The sequence below is a fragment of the Mesocricetus auratus genome, unplaced genomic scaffold (assembly GCF_017639785.1).
Source record: "Mesocricetus auratus isolate SY011 unplaced genomic scaffold, BCM_Maur_2.0 Super-Scaffold_100006, whole genome shotgun sequence".
Taxonomy (NCBI): Eukaryota; Metazoa; Chordata; class Mammalia; order Rodentia; family Cricetidae; genus Mesocricetus; species Mesocricetus auratus.
This window is the reverse complement of record NW_024429190.1, coordinates 8,872,595-8,892,912: the sequence shown is the minus strand read 5'-3', so window position 1 is coordinate 8,892,912 and position 20,318 is coordinate 8,872,595. Positions and strand designations below refer to the sequence as shown.

The 20,318-nt window shown below is 48.9% G+C and overlaps 1 protein-coding gene across 1 annotated transcript in view; it reads left to right on the top strand.

The window, feature by feature from the left end:
* The window catches only part of Adcy1 (adenylate cyclase 1), a 116,536-nt gene that overhangs the window by 79,329 nt on the left and 16,889 nt on the right, over nt 1-20,318 (top strand). The window contains exons 12-18 of the mRNA XM_013122702.3: nt 2,262-2,351; nt 2,741-2,994; nt 3,417-3,543; nt 13,999-14,115; nt 14,962-15,108; nt 15,417-15,515; nt 19,485-19,599. Coding sequence (XP_012978156.2) covers nt 2,262-2,351; nt 2,741-2,994; nt 3,417-3,543; nt 13,999-14,115; nt 14,962-15,108; nt 15,417-15,515; nt 19,485-19,599 — 949 coding nt within the window. The remainder of the gene's footprint in view (nt 1-2,261; nt 2,352-2,740; nt 2,995-3,416; nt 3,544-13,998; nt 14,116-14,961; nt 15,109-15,416; nt 15,516-19,484; nt 19,600-20,318) is intronic.

The window sequence follows — 20,318 nt, the reverse complement described above, 5'->3', positions numbered from 1 at the left end:
GGCCCTGGACTAGCGTAATCTAATGCACTACTTGTATGGGTTGCTAGTTTTGAGTATGTACAGAGTCCTGGAGAACCTAGTCCATTCTTACACAATACTGTCACCTCCCTGGCGCTGTGAGCAAGTTTCCAGATCGTTAAACTGTTTTTGGAGCCTGCTGTATCATGAAACTCCTGTGAGGCTTGTGAGTGGTGCCCATTGTTACGCCTAGGCCGTGCAGAGGCTGGAACCAGTTTGGCCTTGGTGAATGGAAGTCTGTGCTGAGTCTTGAGTTCCGTGTTGTTGAGTACACCGTGTCCATTCAGTGCTGAGGTGCTGACCGTGTCCATTCAGTACTGAGGTGCTGTTGTGTGCCGCCGCCTCTGCCAGATAACACCCAATTCATGCTAGGCAGCTCAGGGATTGTCCATAGTCTAACATTCCATTTCTATCAAGTCCCAGGGTTATCACTGTCAGGGTCTGGGTCAGGTGTTTCCAGGCTCTAGGCTTATCCAAAGAATTGAAAATAAGAGTTTATGCAGATTTGCAAAGGAAGCAAGATAATTTTATTGGAGCAAGTCCACATAAACTTAATTTAAACAATTAAAAAGTGATGCACTCTTGAGTGGGCCACATGAGGGAGAGTTATCAATGCTTCCTTACATGGGCTTTGAGAGGAGGAGGAGTTTGGTTGCTAAGGATGTAAAGTGAGCAGTTCTCTGTTCTCATTGATAGATTAGGTCATATATTTGCTTTTTCTACTGAGTATGTCCCTTCCCACAATACATCTGATTTTAATCATATGCATACCCATTTATTTAAACCTGTGCATAAATGGTAAATAGATGATTTCCCCTGAAAGGTTGCCGGTGGCCATGGTTTGCTTTATTATACATACAGGATGCTAAAATCTCTGGTGCTGGCCTGCCTCCATAGCAGCAGGTAAAGAGCTGCCCTTAAGAGTCATTATCTGTACAGCATGGCAGGACCTTGCTTCGAGGTCTTGCTCCTGGGTCCATGTGTAAACTACAGACTGGGATCTGTGGGTACCTCTAGAGGAATTCCCAACTACACCAAGCCTAGCTGTGACAGGAGCTGGGGAACATCCTCTCATGATCAGGGACTTGCAGCTGTGCCTTCCCCAGTGGCAGAGATCAGACCAAGAGGGAAATACAGAGGGAGGCGAGATCAGAAGAGCCCTTAGGCTTCATACCAAATGGTGCCTCTTCCGTCGGAGGTCAGCCGAGACCAGGGTTCTGGAGAAGCACTGTAGGGTCTGGACTCAGAAACCTAGATCAGAGACTTACCAGCTACCAATGCTCCTCACACAACTCGGTCCTGACCCCAGAATCTACGGTCCTGGGCTTGTTTTATTGGTAGCAGTCTCCCCCAGATTTTAAGCAAGAGCAGCAATACTGCCAGCCTTGTGGGAAGGATGGTGAAAACAACTATGTGTATTCCCATGGAGTCCTGCAGGCCTAGACTGTCAGCATATGTTGCTTTCTGTAAGGGACTACGTATGTACATTGTACGTCTATACGCTTGTTTTAGGACTGTGAGCATGAAGAACTTCGTGCTTTATCTTTAAAAGCACCTGTTAAATATTTTATACTGTATTTGAAGTAAATGGATTAGAAATAAAATTTCTGGTAACTGAAGGATCATATTAAACCTGTCTGGGATGATAAACTTTGAGAACATAAGGAATAAAGAAAGAAAGGTAGGAAGGAAGGGAGAGAGAGAAGCAAAGGCAGGATAGAGATAGATAGATAGATAGATAGATAGATAGATAGATAGATAGATAGGTAGGTAGGTAGGTAGATAGATATGTAATGCCTGAGGTTGGAGAATGCATTATAACAAAAATGCTCAGTTAACTTCAGCACAAGTCAGGGTACCTGGGAGAGAGAGAGATAGGTGTTTCTCCTTAAATTTAAACACTGGTGTGTGTGTGTGTGTGTGTGTGTGTGTGTGTGTGTGTGTGTGTTTTGAATTTTTTGCACGTTCTGCACATGGGCAATAAATAGATAAAAATAATCAAGACCTCTGCACAGAGGACAGAGGTAGTAAGCCTCTAGGAGCAAGCAGGAGACTCTTTACACCCTGCCGCGGACACCAAGTTACTTCCTAATCATAGCATAGTTCTTACAGCTTTTCTGCCTTTCCTTCTCCCCCAACCCCTGCGTGGGGCATTGGAGGAGTTACATCCCGCCTTCACATGCTAGGCAACACTACCGCTGAGCTGGTGCGCCCCTTCCCTAAAGTGAGGTTTTCTTGTTCAGTGTTTTCCAGGGTGCCTGACAATCCAGATCCGCACTGTTTTGTGTATATTCATAGTGATCTTAATCTACTCAGTAGCTCAAGGATGTGTGGTGAGTATCACTGACTTTTGTCACATGCAGGGCCAGGAGCAACAGGCCAAAGAACCAGAGCCAGGAACGAGGAGGTGTAGCCCGGGGTGGTTGGAGTAGAGGGAGCTGCAACACAGGATGGAGTTGCCCAGCCTGGAGACCAGGCAGGGGCTGGTACTACCTGGTCCGCCCTGCTCGCCCCCAGCCTTTTCTGTGGATACCCAGGAGCCTTTGTAGGCTGCAGCAGCAGAGGCGGTTTGAGGCCTGGCTGGTGTTATCAGAGACAGCACGGGGCAGGAGTGCACTATTGCAGAGGGCTAGGCGTTCAGTGAGGCTGGGACACTCAGACCTTCCGAGGGGCTGCTGTGCTCTGCCTGGGCCTTCCTAAGCCTTCATGCCCTTGTTCCCAGGTGGGCTGCCTGCCCTGGGCCTGGAGCTCTCAGTCCAACAGCTCCCTGGTGGTCCTCGCGGCTGGTGGCTGGCGCACTGTGCTGCCCGCCCTGCCTTGCGAGTCTGCGCACCACGCCCTGCTCTGCTGCCTGGTGGGCACCCTCCCACTAGCCATATTCCTGCGGGTGTCCTCCTTGCCAAAGATGGTCCTGCTGTCTGCACTGACCACATCCTACATCCTTGTTCTGGAGCTCAGCGGATATACCAAGGTTGGGTGAGTGTGGTGCCCCAAGGAAAAACTCTAGACAGGGTGATGTTAATTACTGTTCTCCTCTGATAATAATTTGCATTAATCACTATTATTCTTAATCATCACCTCAGTTATTAACTCTACAGTCACAGAACTCTCTCCCTTCCTCCCTATCTCTCTCTCTCTCTCTCTCTTTCTCTCTCTCTCACACACACACACACACACACACACACACGTGCACCAATTAGCAAGCCAATGTGAGCTAAATATATATAATTTTATTTAGTTAGTGGTTTTTCCATTTCTGTTCTTTAGTCCAGACTCTAGCAATGCCTCTGAGTTTTGGCCTCACTACGGAGAGACGGCTCTCTGTCCAAGCCTAGGGTTTGGTGGCCATGTCTTGCCTGGAAGCTGACACTGATGGGGTTTCTTCTCCACCTCCCCAGGGGCGGTGCCCTCTCTGGGCGCAGCTATGAGCCAATCATGGCTATCCTGCTGTTTTCATGCACGCTGGCCCTACATGCCAGGCAAGTGGATGTCAGACTGCGGCTGGACTACCTCTGGGCAGCACAGGTAAGCTGAGTGTCCTGTCCCCTGGGGCGTGAGATGGCCTAGGGGAGGCAGCAGAGACTCTAACTCTCCATGTGGCCTGCCAGAGCCCTTGCTTAGTCGTGCATAAGAGCACTGTTCGGGGACTTACTCAGAAGGTCTGTCGTCGAGGCTTGAGCTCTGTCACCCGTGGGATGGCCGCTCAGATGGCCGCAGAATGCATGGGCTGGGCACTGCCTTTGGAGTGGCTCTGTTGTGAGGCAGTACCTTAGGGTATCTGTGGAGACTGTGTGTGGCCAGGATCCCATCAGGGTTCTCTAGAAAAATGGACCCTCTGCTCACCTTGGACCTAGTAATTTTCAGGGTGTTTCTGACAGGAGAGGCGGGAGGGCCTCTTTTGTGGAGTCCTCAGAGAGTAGCCATGCGAGCTGCTCTCGGGCCCCGACTATCTGGGCACCAGGCAGACTGTCACACTGTCTGTCCCTTCGAGTGTGCGGAGTGCTAGGTGAGGGCTGCTCATTTGAGGCCGTGCTCACAAAACCACTTTGGGGAGTGGTGAGGTTTACCAGTGTCCATGGCAAGGCAGAGTGGGGCTGCCTGGTGCTGGGGCGCATGTACCCCCGCACGTCACCCCCCACACCCATACACACACGTGCATCTGAAAAACTTAGGTAATCAAGCATTGAAGCAGCTTGCCCAGGCTTGGCTCCCATCTGCAGAACTTACAATGGTCTCCCCAGCAGCAAATTGTCTCGTGAGCCTTCCTTACCTGAAAGGGAGGGGTGACGGCTGGTGAACCTGAGCCTCGGCAATAGCTCGTCTTCTGGTCCGGATGCACCCGGAACAGCCCTGTGCCTTCAGAGCAGTCGTTCGAGCTTCCTCAGTTATTAAGAGCAGCACCGCCCAGGAAATGAAATCTCACTTGAGAAAGCAGGGTTCACAGAGGGGCCTGCGGGTGTCGGACAGTGGCCAGGCTGGGGTGAGCAGCGGAGACAGGCTGTCGCTGCAGACTGTGTGATATCTGGTCAGGCTTGGAGCCCTTGTGCGCAGGGCCAGGCAGGACTATCTTGAGCCTAGGGCCTGGGCGGTGCAGCCAGGGCTGAAGGTTCCTAGCTCAGAGCTGGGGTTCAGATGCCAGATAAGTAGGGACAATTGGGAGGAGCCCGTCACTGTGATGCGGAGGTCCCCATGGACACAGGAGTCTTGAGGAAAGCCAGGTGACATGGTTCTGAGACCAGCTCTGACATACCTGGTGGAATGGGAAATCCTCTTGATTTGTCCCTTTTCCTGGGGCTGAGCTGAACAGCAGGTTGTACAGTAGAAGGACAGAGACCAGTCGTTAGCAGCAGGAATGACAAGGGCTGGGTGGGACACAAAGTAGTCCTGGTCACAGATTCCAACAGCTGGTACTGGCCAAATTCTCAGATCGGCAGTAGAGTAGAGTGAGAACACATAAAATGGAGTGCATTTCCCCTTCTTGGCAACCTGTCCCCAAGCCTGGCATGATGAATCATGCTGTGTTCTCCTGGCTTGGTTGTGTAGATGGCCCTGTCCCTGGGGTACAGGTCATTAATCCTCTTGGGTGGCTAGTTCTTGCAGCACTTACCATTGATCCCCCCTTCTCCGGAAGCAGGAACAACCAAGGAGCCTATTGGTTCATAGCACCCAGGTTGGGGGGGTGTCCCTGGTGACGGCATCCGCCAGTTCCTGGAAAGGAGACCTGGCCAGTTATATTTTGCCCTAGTCACACCAGGCAATGAGAAGAGCCTCTATGGCAGCTGTGGCATCGATCGCGGTCTTTGTAACCCAACTGGCTGCCGGCTATGGCCCGCTCAGGTCCACTGACCCTACCTTCAGCAAGATCCCCGGGTTTCTGATCTCATAGTGAGTATCTTCTAGAGAAAAATGCTCCCAGGATGAGGCTGGAAGGCCAGGCTTGGCACAATGAGGTGTGTGTGGGGTGTCTGTAAGGTTGTTTAATAGGGAGGGTATCCAGTTGGTTCTACAGCCTAAGCAAGTGGGAATGAGGCCTGGCTATGAATTCCTTTGAGGGGGTGGTCACGTCATCCCTTGGGTAGGCGCTTTTCTCCTTAGGACTCACATGGGCTTTTCTTGGCTTTGATTATTAAATTACAATATTTGTTATTAACTCAGTATTTAAATGTTATTAAGTCATGTGATTCTCCATCCAGCCACACCTTCTACTGCCACCCATTACGTCTAAGTTTTCAGGAAGTGTGGGACACAGATGCATTCCCTCAAATGTGGTCCCCATGAGTGTTGTGATGGAAGGGTTGCTAATGGAGCACGCTGACACATTTTTTTTTCGTGGAGAGGTAACAAGAAACACCACCTTGCTTTCCCGTAACCCCAGCAAAACATGGAACTTTCAGGACTTTGACTGTTTGCCCTCTGGATATTTAGTCAGGTTGTAGAGTCATGAGAGCACCTCAAACTATTGCCTCATTGTCCGGACAAACACTAGCTGGGTTAATTATTTTTGGATACCACGTTGGCCATATAACCCTACATAAACAAACAGGCTTTACTACTTTGCCCTTGGTGAAATTCTCTGTCTCTTCATCTTCAACTATTGGCATCATTCTGTCTCAACATTATTTTCCTTTTTTAGTTTTTTTGAGGCAGGGTTTGTGTGTGTGTGTGTGTGTGTGTGTGTGTGTGTGTGTGTGTGTGTGTGTGTGTGTGTGTGTAGCCCTAGCTGTTCTGGAACTCACTCTGTAGATCAGGCTGACCTTGAACTCAGAGACCGACCTGTTTCTACCTCCCAAGTGCTGGGAATAAAGGCGTGCTCCATCACACCCAGCAACCAACATTATTTTCATTTAATTAGTAGATAGAACCCTTGTGACAAATACAATTCTAATTCTATGTTCATTTGTATGGATGGTTTTAATTTGTTTGTTTACCAATAAATGCTAAATCTCAGGTGAATCCCTGTCTTGCTGAAGCCATCACTAACTATGAGGAGGGTTGCCTGTGGACTGACTTCCCACCAGTAGAATTAGATCAGACCCTATTGCACTCCACAGGCTCATGACCACACTTTCTTTTTCTGCACAGGAATGGCCTTAGCAGGGACTTCACATCATGCAACTTGAGGGTCTTTCCCTGGGACTCCGAAATGCTATAGCATGTGTCTCCCTTTCCTTCTGGTTGGCACACACTTACGTCTTGGCCATGAAGTGGGCTCACGGGACCAGATGATGTCCCATTAGCTTGCACTAGGCCCCACCTCTTAAGACTTAATCACTCTTACTACTGTGCAGTGGATGATATATATGTGTGGGGCTAGTGAGCATGCCACAGCACACACGGATGTGAGAGGACAACTCTGGAGCTGATTCTCTCATCCGTCTTTGCGTTGGTTCCTCTGTCAGTCAGGCACATGTGGCAAGCACCTCTCACCACCGCCACACCAAGGATTGAGTCGTGGGCAACACCCCCTCCACACCCACACACACACACCCACCCCCCCCCCACACACACACACATCCACATACAAACCCTGGAAACACATCACCCGAAAGCAGGCAAGCCTTCCATTTGTGATAGCTTTCTGGGAGACTTTGGTAGAGTTAGAGTTGTTTCTTCCATAAATGTTAGGTGGAGTGAAATGAAGTCCCTGAACTGGTTGCTTTCTTTGTTGTGTAATAAGGAGATGGCGGAAGTAAAATTCAGGTTTCCTATAAACCCGAGGCCCTCTGGGCCTTCCACTGCTTTCTGCAGTGGCTTGGGGAGTTTGAGCCTTCCCTGACAGCTGCTCCTTGTTGACTTAAAATTGGCCATAGCGTTCCTGGCCGTTCCTTTAATACTTATGGAACCTGATTGTATCCTTTAATTCCTTGTGATTGTTGCAGCTGCATTTATTGTTGTTTTAATTCCTTTTAAAGGTGACTTGAGAGTGACTCGTCCTTACTAAAATAGGGGCTCTGCTCGGTGTTAGAGAAGTGTCCCAAGAGTGGCCGCAGTGGTTCTGGGAATGCTGGCTTGTGGTATAACTCATGTTCATTTGCTCCAAAGTATCCTCTGATCTTCCTTTTCACCCAAAGAGGAGTGTGTTCTCTGCTCTGGAGGATTCTACAGAGATCTCGTAGTTAGTACCTTCAAAATTAATTTTGCTGTAGCCAGAGAATATATATATATATATAGTATATATTCATATATATTTTCGTACATATGGCTTGGATCCTGCTAGCTTTCTCGAGACTCACTGCACTGTCTGTGTTCTGTGTGCTCCCAAACAGCATGTGTTTCCTGTAGCTGTCCAATGGTGTTTTATAAATCTTGACTGAGTCAGGCTTTTCATGGAAACAGCTCCAGAAAAGAAATGAAAGGGCATCAGAACATGATTCTGATCCTACATTTCAGAGCCCTACTCCCACAAGAAAAACAAAAACAACAACAACAAAAAACAATTTTACAGAATAGCTAGAAAGCAAATCGCCATTACTGGCCAAGTTCTTTGGACCCAGTATTTGGATAGTCAGGCTGGATTGTACTGCAGTGACTAACATGCCTAGCATAGCATGTCAGCAGCATTGGCTAGCTAAGATCCATTCTTCTTCCTACTACATGTCTGTGCAGGTCAGCCATGGGCCACAGCATCACAGTCCTCAGACAGCAGCCTGGGCACACCAGCAGAGAGTGCACCACAACCCCCCTCGTCTTTAAGGGAGGAACTTCCGCCCTCCACTGGTGACTGGAAGTCAGTGGTCAGAGAGGATGGGGAATATTGGGGTCTGTTGTGGGCTGGAGGACTCACATTGCTCCCAGGCCCCTCTGGCGTTACATAAAAGGGAGGTTTATGTGGTCAGCTTTTCCAGCCCAGTCTGCTTGGCCTGAGCCACCCTGATCTAAGAGCTGGTGACACCATGGAGAGTTGGAGGCCCTATCTGATCTCTGTTCTTACACTGTGGTCTTTACATGGACAGAAGGTGTGTGTCTTACAGTGTGCCCTAGCTTATGTGACAGTTATCAAAAAAAAGGAAGGTTAGGGTTGTTCTTACGATCTTTGAGATGCCCTATACTGGCCAGGACTCACCTGAAGACATCCTTGAAGGGGACTTTGTGCTGGTCCCCCCAGACCTGTTGTGAATGCAACCTGTCCTGGCCTCACCATTCTCTGCCCACTTGGGGAGACCTCCAGGCTTCATGGGATCTTATTCCATATGTGAGCCAGAAACTAGGCTGCGGTGCGCATGTGTGCGTGTGTGCGTGTGCGCGTGCGCGCGCGTTTATGTACTTTTTAATTTTTTAATTAGCTTACAAATGAGTGACTTTCCATAATGCTTCAGTGTTTCCAGTTTGCTAGCCCACCCTTTGCCTGCTCTTCTCCCCAGTAACTCCTCTTATCTCCTCAGCTCTTTTTGTGCCCTCTCTCCTGGGAGTTGATGATACTTGACCTTAGCTCCCTTTGTTTCCTAGAAACACCATGACCAAAAACGACTTGGGGAAGAAAGGGTTTATGTGGCTTACACTTCCATGTTGTAGTCCATCAATGGAGAAAGTCAATGCAGGAACTCAAGCAGGGCTGAAGGCAGGAGCTGATGCAGAGGCCGCGGAGGGTGCTGCCTACTGCCTTGCTCTCCATTGCTTGCTCAGCCTGCTTTCCTACAGAAGCCAGGACCACCAGCCTAGGGGTGGCACCACCCACCATAGGCTGGGCCCTCCCCCATCACTCACTAGTTAAGAAAATGCCCTACAGCTGGATCTTATGGAGGCATTTTCTAATTGAGGTTGCCTCCTTCCAGATGACTATAACTTGTATCACATTGACACTGTACATGAACAGCTCCTTTCCCTCTCTGGGCTGACTCGAGAAGAGGTGGCTCCTAGAGCTAGGGGTGTCTCCAAAGAAACATACTAGATAATTCAGAGGCAGACGACATCCAAAAGTGCCTTTCCCGTGACTGTGTGAAAATCAAGTAATGTGTTGTTCTGATATTAAAGAGTGTAGTGGTGGCCATACTCTTGGCAGGTGCCCCGTGACCCTTGCAGGAATCACAGTGGAGGATGGGGCAACTGTGTAGGCTGTCCGTTGTGAGGAACACACTGTTTATTTCAGGCACTGTGTTGGGGGTTGCTGGTGTTCTCTGACTGAGAATGTTTTGTCAGGGTGATGGGCGAGAGTCAACCCTATACACATCAGCATCCCAGGGAGGTGCCAGGTTAGGATATCAGATGTTTTGCTTTGTTCTTTATCCAAATTACAAGCACGCTGGCTCTGACCTCCTTGGAAATGCTTCATCATGGTTGATAGATGCTCCTGGTCAATAAATTCTACAATGTAACACACACGGGAAAGGGAACACCTTTTGATGGCATGCCGAGAGCACACTTTGGGAACAGTTCAGTGTGTATCTCATGTGACCTTTCAACAAGAATAATGTGTGTCATTCAGTAAGCTATTTTTTTTTAAATCTCAGTTTTCTGATTGTTTAGAAAATCTTGCAGAATTTCAGTGGATTTTCATTTCATTAAAAATATAACAATTCTGCTTGCTTTATAAAAATAACTGCTTCAGGGCAGGTTGGATGTTTGTCATCAAATCCCAGAAACAGCAACCTTTTTATCAGTGTGTGGAATAAGACACATGTGAATGTAGGAAGGACAGAGACCCTAGCAGCACCTAAACCCAAATACTGCTATAAGCAGAACCCAGAATAAAACTCTTCACTGCTGTATGCTTAATCAGGGCTAATTTTCATTTTAGTGTTATTTTTTAAATCCTTTTTTTAGTCTTTGGAAGTTTCATATACATGCATAAAATGTTTTAATCATAATTATAAAAGGAAGTTTAGTCTGCCTTTTAAGATTATATATTACTCTTTCATGTAGGTCTGGGTATAGTGGTGTATACATTTAATCCCAGTTCTTGGGAGGCAGCCGCAGGAGAATCTCTCTTAGTTCAAGGCCAGCCTGGTCTACACTGTGAGCTCTAGGTCAGCCGGAACTACATAGAGAGACTGTCTCAAAGACAAAACAACCAGTATGTCTCTTCTCTCCCATCCCTGTCCTTGGTGTCTCCACATCTCCTTTCATGTTCTACCATCATCTGTAATTGAACTTCTCCCTTGGGCTGTAGGATCGTAGGTTTCTGTATAGCTCATTCTCTCACCATTTGTTTTGGCTAACCCTTCTGCCAACACTTCATCCCCCATCTCTTCCCACCTCATGCCTGACCCTTCCCACCTCATGCCTGACTCTCCTCACCTCATGCCTGGCCCTCCTCACCTCATGCTTTACTCTTCCCACCTCATGCCTGACTCTTCCCACCTCATGTCTGACTCTCCTCACCTCATGCCTGACTCTTCTCACCTCATGCCTGACTCTTCCCACCTCATGTCTGACTCTTCCCACCTCATGCCTGACTATTCCCACCTCATGCCTGACTCTCCTCACCTCATGCCTGACTCTCCTCACCTCATGCCTGACTCTTCCCACCTCATGCCTGACTCTTCTCACCTCATGAATGACTCTTCTCACCTCATGCCTGACTCTTCTCACCTCATGCCTGACTCTTCTCACCTCATGACTGACTCTTCCCACCTCATGCTTGACTCTTCTCACCTCTTCCCACCTCATGCCTGACTCTTCTCACCTCATGCCTGACTCTTCCCACATCATGCCTGACTCTTCTCACCTCATGCCTGACTCTTCCCACCTCATGCCTGACTCTTCTCACCTCATGCCTGACTCTTCTCACCTCCATTCCTGACTCTTCCCACCTCCATTCCTGACTCTTCCTACCTCCATTCCTGACTCTTCTCACCTCCATTCCTGAGTCTTCTCACCTCATGCCTGACTCTTCTCACCTCCAGTGTCCCTCTGTTTCATTTTACTGTATTTTACCACCCCCTCCCTCCCTTAAGGCATCCACTCCAGAAGTCAGGGATTATTCAAGCATTTTATTTTTAAGCAAAAATATTCAGTTACATCATTTTTTATTAAAGTATTACTGATAGTAACTGATTACTTTAGAGAGGATAGATAGTGTTGTGCCATTCATACAAGCAAGCTATTATTTTTAAAATATATTTTTCCATCTTAGTTCTACCCTGCAAAGGCTTTCCTTTGGGATTCACTAGTGTGCAGCATGCTAAATATGATTAGTAATAGAGTTCCTATGGAGAAGAGGGTGTTTGCAGAGTTCTGTTGACAGGAACGGGGGATGAAAAGGCGGAGGCCGGAAGTCAGAGGCCACTGACCTTTGAGAGAGACCCAGAGCAAGTCACAGACTCACTCATGGGACACTCACTGCCAGAGGGCCACCACGACAGTGGCTCGGGGCAAAAGCATGCCCCGTCCCCCGACCCCCCTCCTACTGTGTCTCTTTCCAGCAGAGGTCATGGACTCTGAGCCCCCCCCCCCCCGCAGGTTGCCAGTGGCCACGTCCTTCTGTCTGCAGAGTGCAACCTGGCTGGCTGGTGGTGGTCAGGGTCAGCTCTGGTTCGACCAGGAGTCTGGGGCCCACGGGTATCTCTCTAGTGTTTCCGTGCACTGCCGTCTGCCCCTCTCTACCGAGTCATGCTGATTCGTTGATCTTATTTAAGAACAAAACACAAAACTGAAAAGAAAATCGTCACTTAGGGCCCGCTGCTCTTGCCTTGGACTTTCACACCGTGGTCACGTGTCCTCACCACGACTCTTTGACTCGAACCTTCCCCACGTTGCTCCTTGGAATCACTACTTCTTGCTTTGACCGTGGTATCATGCAAGAAAATCGAGCAGCGTGTAACTGGTGATGTCAGCTCTAGGGAGAGTAGAGTAGCCTTCCCCAAAGCAAATGCAGCTCCGGGTTGGAGCAGTGGCTCTCAAAGTGCATGGAAACATGCTGTAGCACAGAGACGCGTTTGCCCTGCCTGTGCACCGGTGACCACCACCACGGCCCGTGGATGGCTATAGTGGGCCTCCCGCATCAAAGGCACTGTGGTGGCATTCCTTCTTAGCTCTGTGGAGCCACAGTTGGTGGTAAGTTGGCCATGACTGGCTGCTTGCAGTGGTTTGAAAGGAAATGGCCCCCACATGGAGTGGCACCATTAGGAGGTGTGGCCTTAGGAGGCGTTAGAGGAAGTGTGTCAATGTGGGGGCGGGCTTTGAGGTCCCTTTTTCTTAAGCTTCGCTCAGTGTGACAGTCAGGTGACTTCTTCTTGCCTGTGAGTCAAAATGTAGCATCCTCAGATCCAATATGGTGTCTGCCTGCACGCTGCCACGCTCCCCTTCATGATCATAATGGACGGAACCTCTGAAACTCTAAGGGAGCCACTCTCCATTAGATGTTTTCTTTCGTAAGAGTTGCGGTGGTCATGGTGTCTCTTCACAGCAGTAATAGACCCTAACCAAGAGACTGTTCCTGCCAGCCCGCTATCTAGTCCTTAGTGCTTCCTTCCCTGCTTCTGGTTGAAAGAATGTGCATTCACTGGGATGAGAACCCCAGCCTGGCTCTCAGAGCCTTCTTGTCGCAGGGCCTGAGTAAGAGGGCTCTTGTGGAGGCAGCAGAAGTTCTGGGGGTGACATGGTGTCCTGGGGAGGTGCCAGCCTCCTGGTCCTGCGTCTCCTGGGTGAGGAAACCAGAGGCCTGCCTGGGCTGGTGCAGGCTACAGTGGGCTCCTAGGCTCCGAAGAGGTGTTTCAGGGACAGGAACGGGATCTGGGGAACAGACCCTGAAAGTGGGAGCGCCACTATCAACCGCTGAAAGTTCCAATGGGGGTGGAGAATCCTTCAAGCCCTGCATTAAGGGCGTGGCCCTGTTTCTGGTATGGAAGATGAAGAGTACCCATGTGGACCATCCGTGCATCTGGAACCCTGCGTGGGTGATTAGTGAGGTTGGCGTCTACCCTCTACCAAGAGAATTTACTCTAGACACTCGGGAAACAAGGGAAAAACCTTTTATTAGCATGTATCCTGTTCTGACTAACACACAAAGAGAAACCAGCCATGAACAGAAACTTGACATAAGGCTTATATAGGCCATAGGCTTCAACATTCCACATAGAAAGTTACACTTGGAGCAACTAAACCGAGACAGAAAACTTCAAGTCTGGCCTGTTAGGGAAAGTTGGAGATTTTCACACAATGCCACAGTTACTTTTAATGTAGATCAACATTGTTCTCTTCCAGTAGTTGTTACCTGGACCATCCTACCTGAGAGAACTATGCCTTCTTGGGGAGAACCAAGGTAGAGGCATGTTCTTTGATATGGAAATAGGGCCTAATTGGTGGCGATCATGGTGAACAGATCTTAGCAGAGCATATTCTCAACAAGCCTCAAGTTCAGTTATGTTAGAGGTACACAACCTCTCCTGGGGTCCCTATCAAGCCTGTTTAGCGTGCAGCTTATCTCCTGTGTAAATTAGAGGTGGTGCTCCTTCAGCTAAAGTTGTATCCAGGTGTCACGGTGGGAGGGTGAGGGCAGCACGCATGACGCATGACGCGTGACGCGTGACGCGTGACCCCCAGGCGGAAGAGGAGCGGGACGACATGGAGAGAGTGAAGCTGGACAACAAGAGGATCCTCTTCAACCTCCTGCCAGCCCATGTGGCACAGCACTTCCTCATGTCCAATCCCCGGAACATGGTGAGCGAGCGCTCGAGCATACGGGGCTCCTGGGTGACAGGACTTCCTGGTCTGCAGCGGGGGGGGGTGTGCCAGCTCAGCGGGGCCCACTCTGTGTCCCTCTCCCTGTCTGCCACCTTCAGAAATCCCTGATTTAGTCGCTCCGCCCCCTGCCTGGTCTTCCTGCCGGGCTGCCAGGACACTCTGGGGAGTCTAGGCTGCCAGTGTTCCTTTCTTTCACTTCCTTTGATCGTGGCCTGGGTGTAGTGTTCATAACACAGAAGAAGAGGAGTGTGGGCTTTAACGGGCTAAATTTAGAGAGGAAGCCTTCTTTTTCAAGTTTGGATCGTCTCCAGTAGCGTCCCTCGTTTGGGGACAACGAGGACAGAAAAAGCAGAGCACGCTGTGTGTAGCTGTCTGCTCCGCCTGCTTGAAACACGTGGAGATTTGTTTGGTCAGAGCTCCCCACAGCCTTGCCTGCTGCAGCAAAGCACAAGGGAAATGCTTACAAAGGGCCAAGCTCGAAAGTAAAGAAACCCAGGCAGGCTTTTAAGGCTCTAGGGGCAGGAGCAACCTGGAGGTTCAGCCTTATTCTGCCTGGCCTATAGCAGCTGCGGGTGTGACTGTGCACTCGGCTGAGGTTTAGAGCCAGGGGATCCCCCTTCCCTGCGACTCCCTCGCCTCGTTAGGCTCAAGGGTGAAACTGAGCACTCAGGATTTGCCCGTGAGTACAGCACACAGCCTGGAGCCCCAGCGTTTCTGGCCTGTCTCTAGAACCCACGGCCTGCCCCGTCCCCCTCCGGAACACCGTTCCCGTCAGTTCCCTCCTGGCATGGCATGGAGGGGCTGAGCCTTCTGTCTCTGCAGGACCTCTATTACCAGTCCTACTCCCAAGTGGGCGTCATGTTTGCCTCCATCCCCAACTTCAATGACTTCTACATCGAGCTGGATGGCAACAACATGGGGGTTGAGTGTCTGCGGCTCCTCAATGAGATCATTGCTGACTTCGATGAGGTGAGGCCGTGCAGGGTTGCGGGTCGGAACCTCTAGGCCCTTCCCTGACCAGGCACTGTGGCTGCCCCAGCGCTGGGGACGCTCTTCTCCACAGTGACTGTGAACTTGGCTTCAGGGACATGGATGTGTCCTGTGCTGTACCTACTTGGTACCTCTTTCATACATACGGCCAGGCACAGAAAACAGACCAGAGGAGCTGCTGAGCACAATTTAATGGCCTCCTGCTCTGTTGCCCTCTAGTGGATGGTGGCTATATGATGTCTCTCCAGTGCTCTGTGAGGTTAACCGGTTTGTTTTTTTAAACAAAGCTCATGGACAAGGACTTTTACAAAGACCTGGAGAAGATTAAGACCATTGGGAGTACCTACATGGCCGCCGTGGGACTGGCGCCCACAGCAGGAACCAGGGTAAGCAGTTCGCGGGCCACTTTCTCAGACCTGGGCCTGGCTCTCGTGCAGATGCTTCTGGGACCCTGGGCAGGTCCCCATACTAGGTTAGTTTCTCTGTGTTGGATTAGGGGAGAAGACCCTTGGCTGTCTTGCTATTGGCTCGTTCCCTTTAGATTCCCAGCCTTAGGAAAGTCCTCAGTCATTAGCCCTCCTCTCCAGCCACCCCCTTTGGCTACCCCCTCCTCTCCAGCCACCCCCTTTGGCTACCCCCTCCTCTCCAGCCACCCCCTTTGGCTACCCCCTCCTCTCCAGCCACTCCCTTTGGCTACCCCCTCCTCTCCAGCCACCCCCTTTGGCTACCCCCTCCTCTCCAGCCACCCCCTTTGGCTACCCCCTCCTCTCCAGCCACCCCCTTTGGCTACCCCCTCCTCTCCAGCCACCCCCTTTGGCTACCCCCTCCTCTCCAGCCACCCCCTTTGGCTACCCCCTCCTCTCCAGCCACCCCCTTTGGCTACCCCCTCCTCTCCAGCCACCCCCTTTGGCTACCCCCTCCTCTCCAGCCACCCCCTTTTGCTACCCCCTCCTCTCCAGCCACCCCCTTTTGCTACCCCCTCCTCTCCAGCTACCCCCTTTTGCTCCCGGCCTTGGAATGCTGAAAACTTTCCCCCCAAAGTGGAATTGTGAAAATGGAGTGGGTCTGCAGCTACCAAGGAGGTTGGTCCAGTAATAAACAGTCTCCCAGATAAGGAGTCAGCAGGTTACTTGGCCCAGCATTTAAGAAATGAAGGATGCCAGTCACCTCTAGCCTCTTCCAGAAGACAGAAGCAGAGGGAAGGCTTTCCAAGACTCATCCCGGGTCATATCCTCATGCCAAAGCTACACAAAGACATCACCAGAAAGGAAAACCACAGATCGGTATTTATTCCTCATAAATGTAAATGCATGCCGGGCGTTGGTGGCGCACGCCTTTAATCCCAGCACTCGGGAGGCAGAGGCAGGCGGATCTCTGTGAGTTCGAGGCCAGCCTGGTGTACAAAGTGAGTTCCAGGACAGCCTCCAAAGCCACAGAGAAACCCTGTCTCGAAAAAAACAAAAACAAAAAACAAAAAAATGTAAATGCATAAATTCCTTATCAAACTTTAGCAAGGTGAATCAAATAGTAAGTAAAATGAATTCTACATGAGGGCCATGGATTTATTACAGGGATATAAGACTGGTTTTACATTCCAAAATGAATGTCTTAAATTTGCCCTATCAACCTATGATCCTAGAAATTGATGCAAAAAAAAATTCATTTGCCTCAACACCCATTCCTGAATAATTATTAAACTCAGAAAAAAAGGAAACTTCTAACTGGACAAAGAAAATACATAAAACCCTAAGCTTAACATTATATGGAATGGGGAAAAACTCCCCAGCCCAAGATTAGGAGCATTGCAAGGGATAACCCTTCTCCCAGCATTGATGTTAGTGCTATCATTAACTGTTAAATTTGGGATTTTGCTGACTAGTCTGGTCATGACTTGAACCACTATGTAGCTCCAGTTGGCAAAGAATCCCAGGCCTCCTTGCTTCAGCTCCCGACTTCTGGGATTGTAGTGTACACAATACTCCACTCTCCCACCGCTAATATTTAACAGCATTCTGGAAGTTCTAGCTGAGATCATAAGACAAGAAAGGGAGATAAAGCACGTATGGATTTTGAAGGAAGAAAACTATCTTTGTTTGCAAATGACATGACTTTATATATATATAACCTGAAAGAACCAATCATGGGTGGGCTAGGGGATGGATGAATGACACTTTGTAACTAAGGAACCGATAAATGGGCATAGGAAGGTTGCGGGATACGGAGATCATATGTAAAATGCAGTCCTGTGGACATTTGGTATTTGAAATTACAAACGTGACACCATTTATATGAGCACTAAAATATAGTACTGGGTACAAATAGATGATGGTATATACAAGTTCTTTATGAGGAAAACTGTTCTGCCTCCCTGCATAGGAAGGATGACTGCTGCCAAGATATCAATGCTTATAAATTTGATTAATGAAATTAATCCAGTCTCAACCAAAATTGTATCAGGATAGCTTATAAAACTGAAAAACTGAACGTCATACTGAGAAACAAAGGACCCAGAAGAGCCAAGCTAGTGTTGGAGAACTGACGAGGAAGCTACAGCAGCCATGACAGTGTGGTGTCCTGAGGGTATTTCAAACTGTGGAACAGGATAGAGAGCCCAGAAGGAGACACATACAACTGTGGTCAGCTGACCTCTACTTTTAATGTAATAACTGCATATTCACATGTAAAAATACAACTAAGATAAAGATGGTCTACTTTTCATAAGGTTAATGTGCGTCAACCTAATATAAAAACTTTTAAAATCTATACGATGTCTGGACACAACAGCATGGGAGAAAATCTAGATGGGCTTGAATTTGGCATGGTTCATTTTGGATATAACAGCCAAAGCATGGCCCCTGGAAGAGAAGATCAGTTATTTGGATTTCATTAAATGAAAAGCTCCTACTCTGTAAACAGTATTGTTGAGAATGAAGTCACTTTGCAGGCTTGGAGATTTAAATATAAAGGACTTACATTTAAAATGAAAAAAAAAACCCTAAGATTAAGAAATAAGAAACAAAAAGCAGCAAAGTGGAGAGGGGTCTCATAAGTGAAGACCCACAGAGGCAGGGAAGCACATGAAAAGATGGCCCATGTCCCAAGTCCCAGGGAGGAGGTCAAAGCATTGGCGTGGAACTGCACTGGCCTATTAGAACAGCCAAAACCCAGAACACTGACACCGCCAAGTGCTGGGAAGGATGAGGGGCAACAGGAGCTCTTGTTCCTTACCAGGGAAATGCAGCAAAATGTTCTAGCCACTGTTGAGGCAGTCTGGCAGCTTCTTACAAAACCAATTAGACCATTACCGTTGCCCATACACCCCCACATTTATGGTCCTTGGCGCTTATAAAATGATATGCAAGCTCACATCTGCACAGACACCCATACAAAGTCATGACAGCTTTACCTATAACCTCTAAAAAAAAACTGGAAGCAAACAAAATTCCCTTCATTAGGATAATAGAAAAAGAAATTCTGACATGTCCCTAAAATTAAATACCACTGTCATAAAATAGAAGTGTGCAGGTGACAAAGATGCTTGTGGCACTACCTGAAAGAGACAAAGCTACAGAGACAGAGTTAGTGGCTTCTGGGTGTGGGTTGGAAGGAGGATTGGCTCAGCAGAGCACACAGGATGTTTAGGTCGGGAAAGCCATTGTGTGACACTGGGGGAGGCATTATTCTTTCATCAAACCTGCAGAATACACAATATCAAGGGTGAGCTCTAGCGTTAAGTGCAGCTGTAGGCTGCTGATAATAGGCCAGTGTTGGCTCACTGACTCTAACAAACGTGCTGCTGGGGTGCAAGAACGTAGCAGCAGTGAGTGTGCGCAGAGGAGGTCACTACACGGAGAGTCTGTCTTCTCCTGTATTGCACACAAACTAAAGTTCTTCAAAAAAAAATAAATAAAGCCCGTTCAGTGTTGTTTTAAGAACATTAGTCCCCTGATGTTGAGGAAGTCTGGATAAATACAAGTTAGAAACCTTCTGCCCATCACTGTTTTAGAAATGAAATGACTTTGTCCCCAGTCACATCCACACTGACACAGCTTCAGTCTCTAACAAGGGACATATGTCTCTGACCTTTATTTGGCCTATCTGCAGCATGTATTGATAGCTCTGTCCACGTAGGCATCTGGGTACCTGACACCCCAGTCCCAGGAGCTGTTTCCTATATTTCCACAGGGGCGTGGTCTGGACTAGCATGACTTTGGGTGGCTTCTGCCTGTGTCCCTCAGAAGCCATAGTTTGGGAAATATCCCAAGTTTTCCAACTGTAGAATAAGAGGACTGATGTGGCCCCTGACCCCTCCTGTTCTGGCGCTCCATACGTTACTTTTCTCTTTTCACATCTAGGCTAAGAAGTCAATCTCTTCCCACCTTTGCACACTGGCAGACTTTGCCATCGATATGTTTGAAGTCCTGGATGAAATCAACTACCAGTCCTACAACGACTTTGTTCTCCGAGTTGGTAGGTGACTCTGGACTCACCCCTGTCACTGATAGAAGATGCTGGGAGCAGAGTCAGTGTAGGCTTGTGTCACAACAGATGGGTCTCGCTGGTCAGCAGCACATGGGGACAGCATTGCCTCTGAAGGTGGCTTGTGGCCGTGCACTGCTGCAGACAGGAGCTTAGGAGTAAGGATTTGTCATGCAGCTCAAGGGACACAGTGAGCCTCTTCACTCACTGCCGCAGTCATTCAGAGGCCCCACTGTGTTGTGCCCAGACTCTGAACCCCCCAACCACCAAGAGACCAGATCTGATGCAAAAGTAAAGTCTTTTTTTTTTTTTTTTTTTGGTTTTACGAGACAGGGCTTCTCTGTTTTGGAGGCTGTCGGTCCAGCCTGGCCTCGAACTCACAGAGATCCGCCTGCCTCTGCCTCCCGAGTGCTGGGATTAAAGGCGTGCGCCACCAACGCCCGGCGAGTAAAGTCTTTTTAATTTATGAGTTAACTTGACTTAACTTGTGTCCTCCATCTGTCCAAGACAGCAATGGGACAGGGCATATATTGGGGTAGAGCAAGGAATTGGTGCACCTCTGGGCTGGGGAACCTGTCCTGAATTGATTGATCAGCTGCAGCTGCAGGAAGGTTGCTATGCCTAGAGGCCATCCTAGGGCAGTTGCTAGCTCTGCATTCCACTATTATCAGTAAAGCACATCCAGAGCCCACCAGCTAACTTCTGATTGG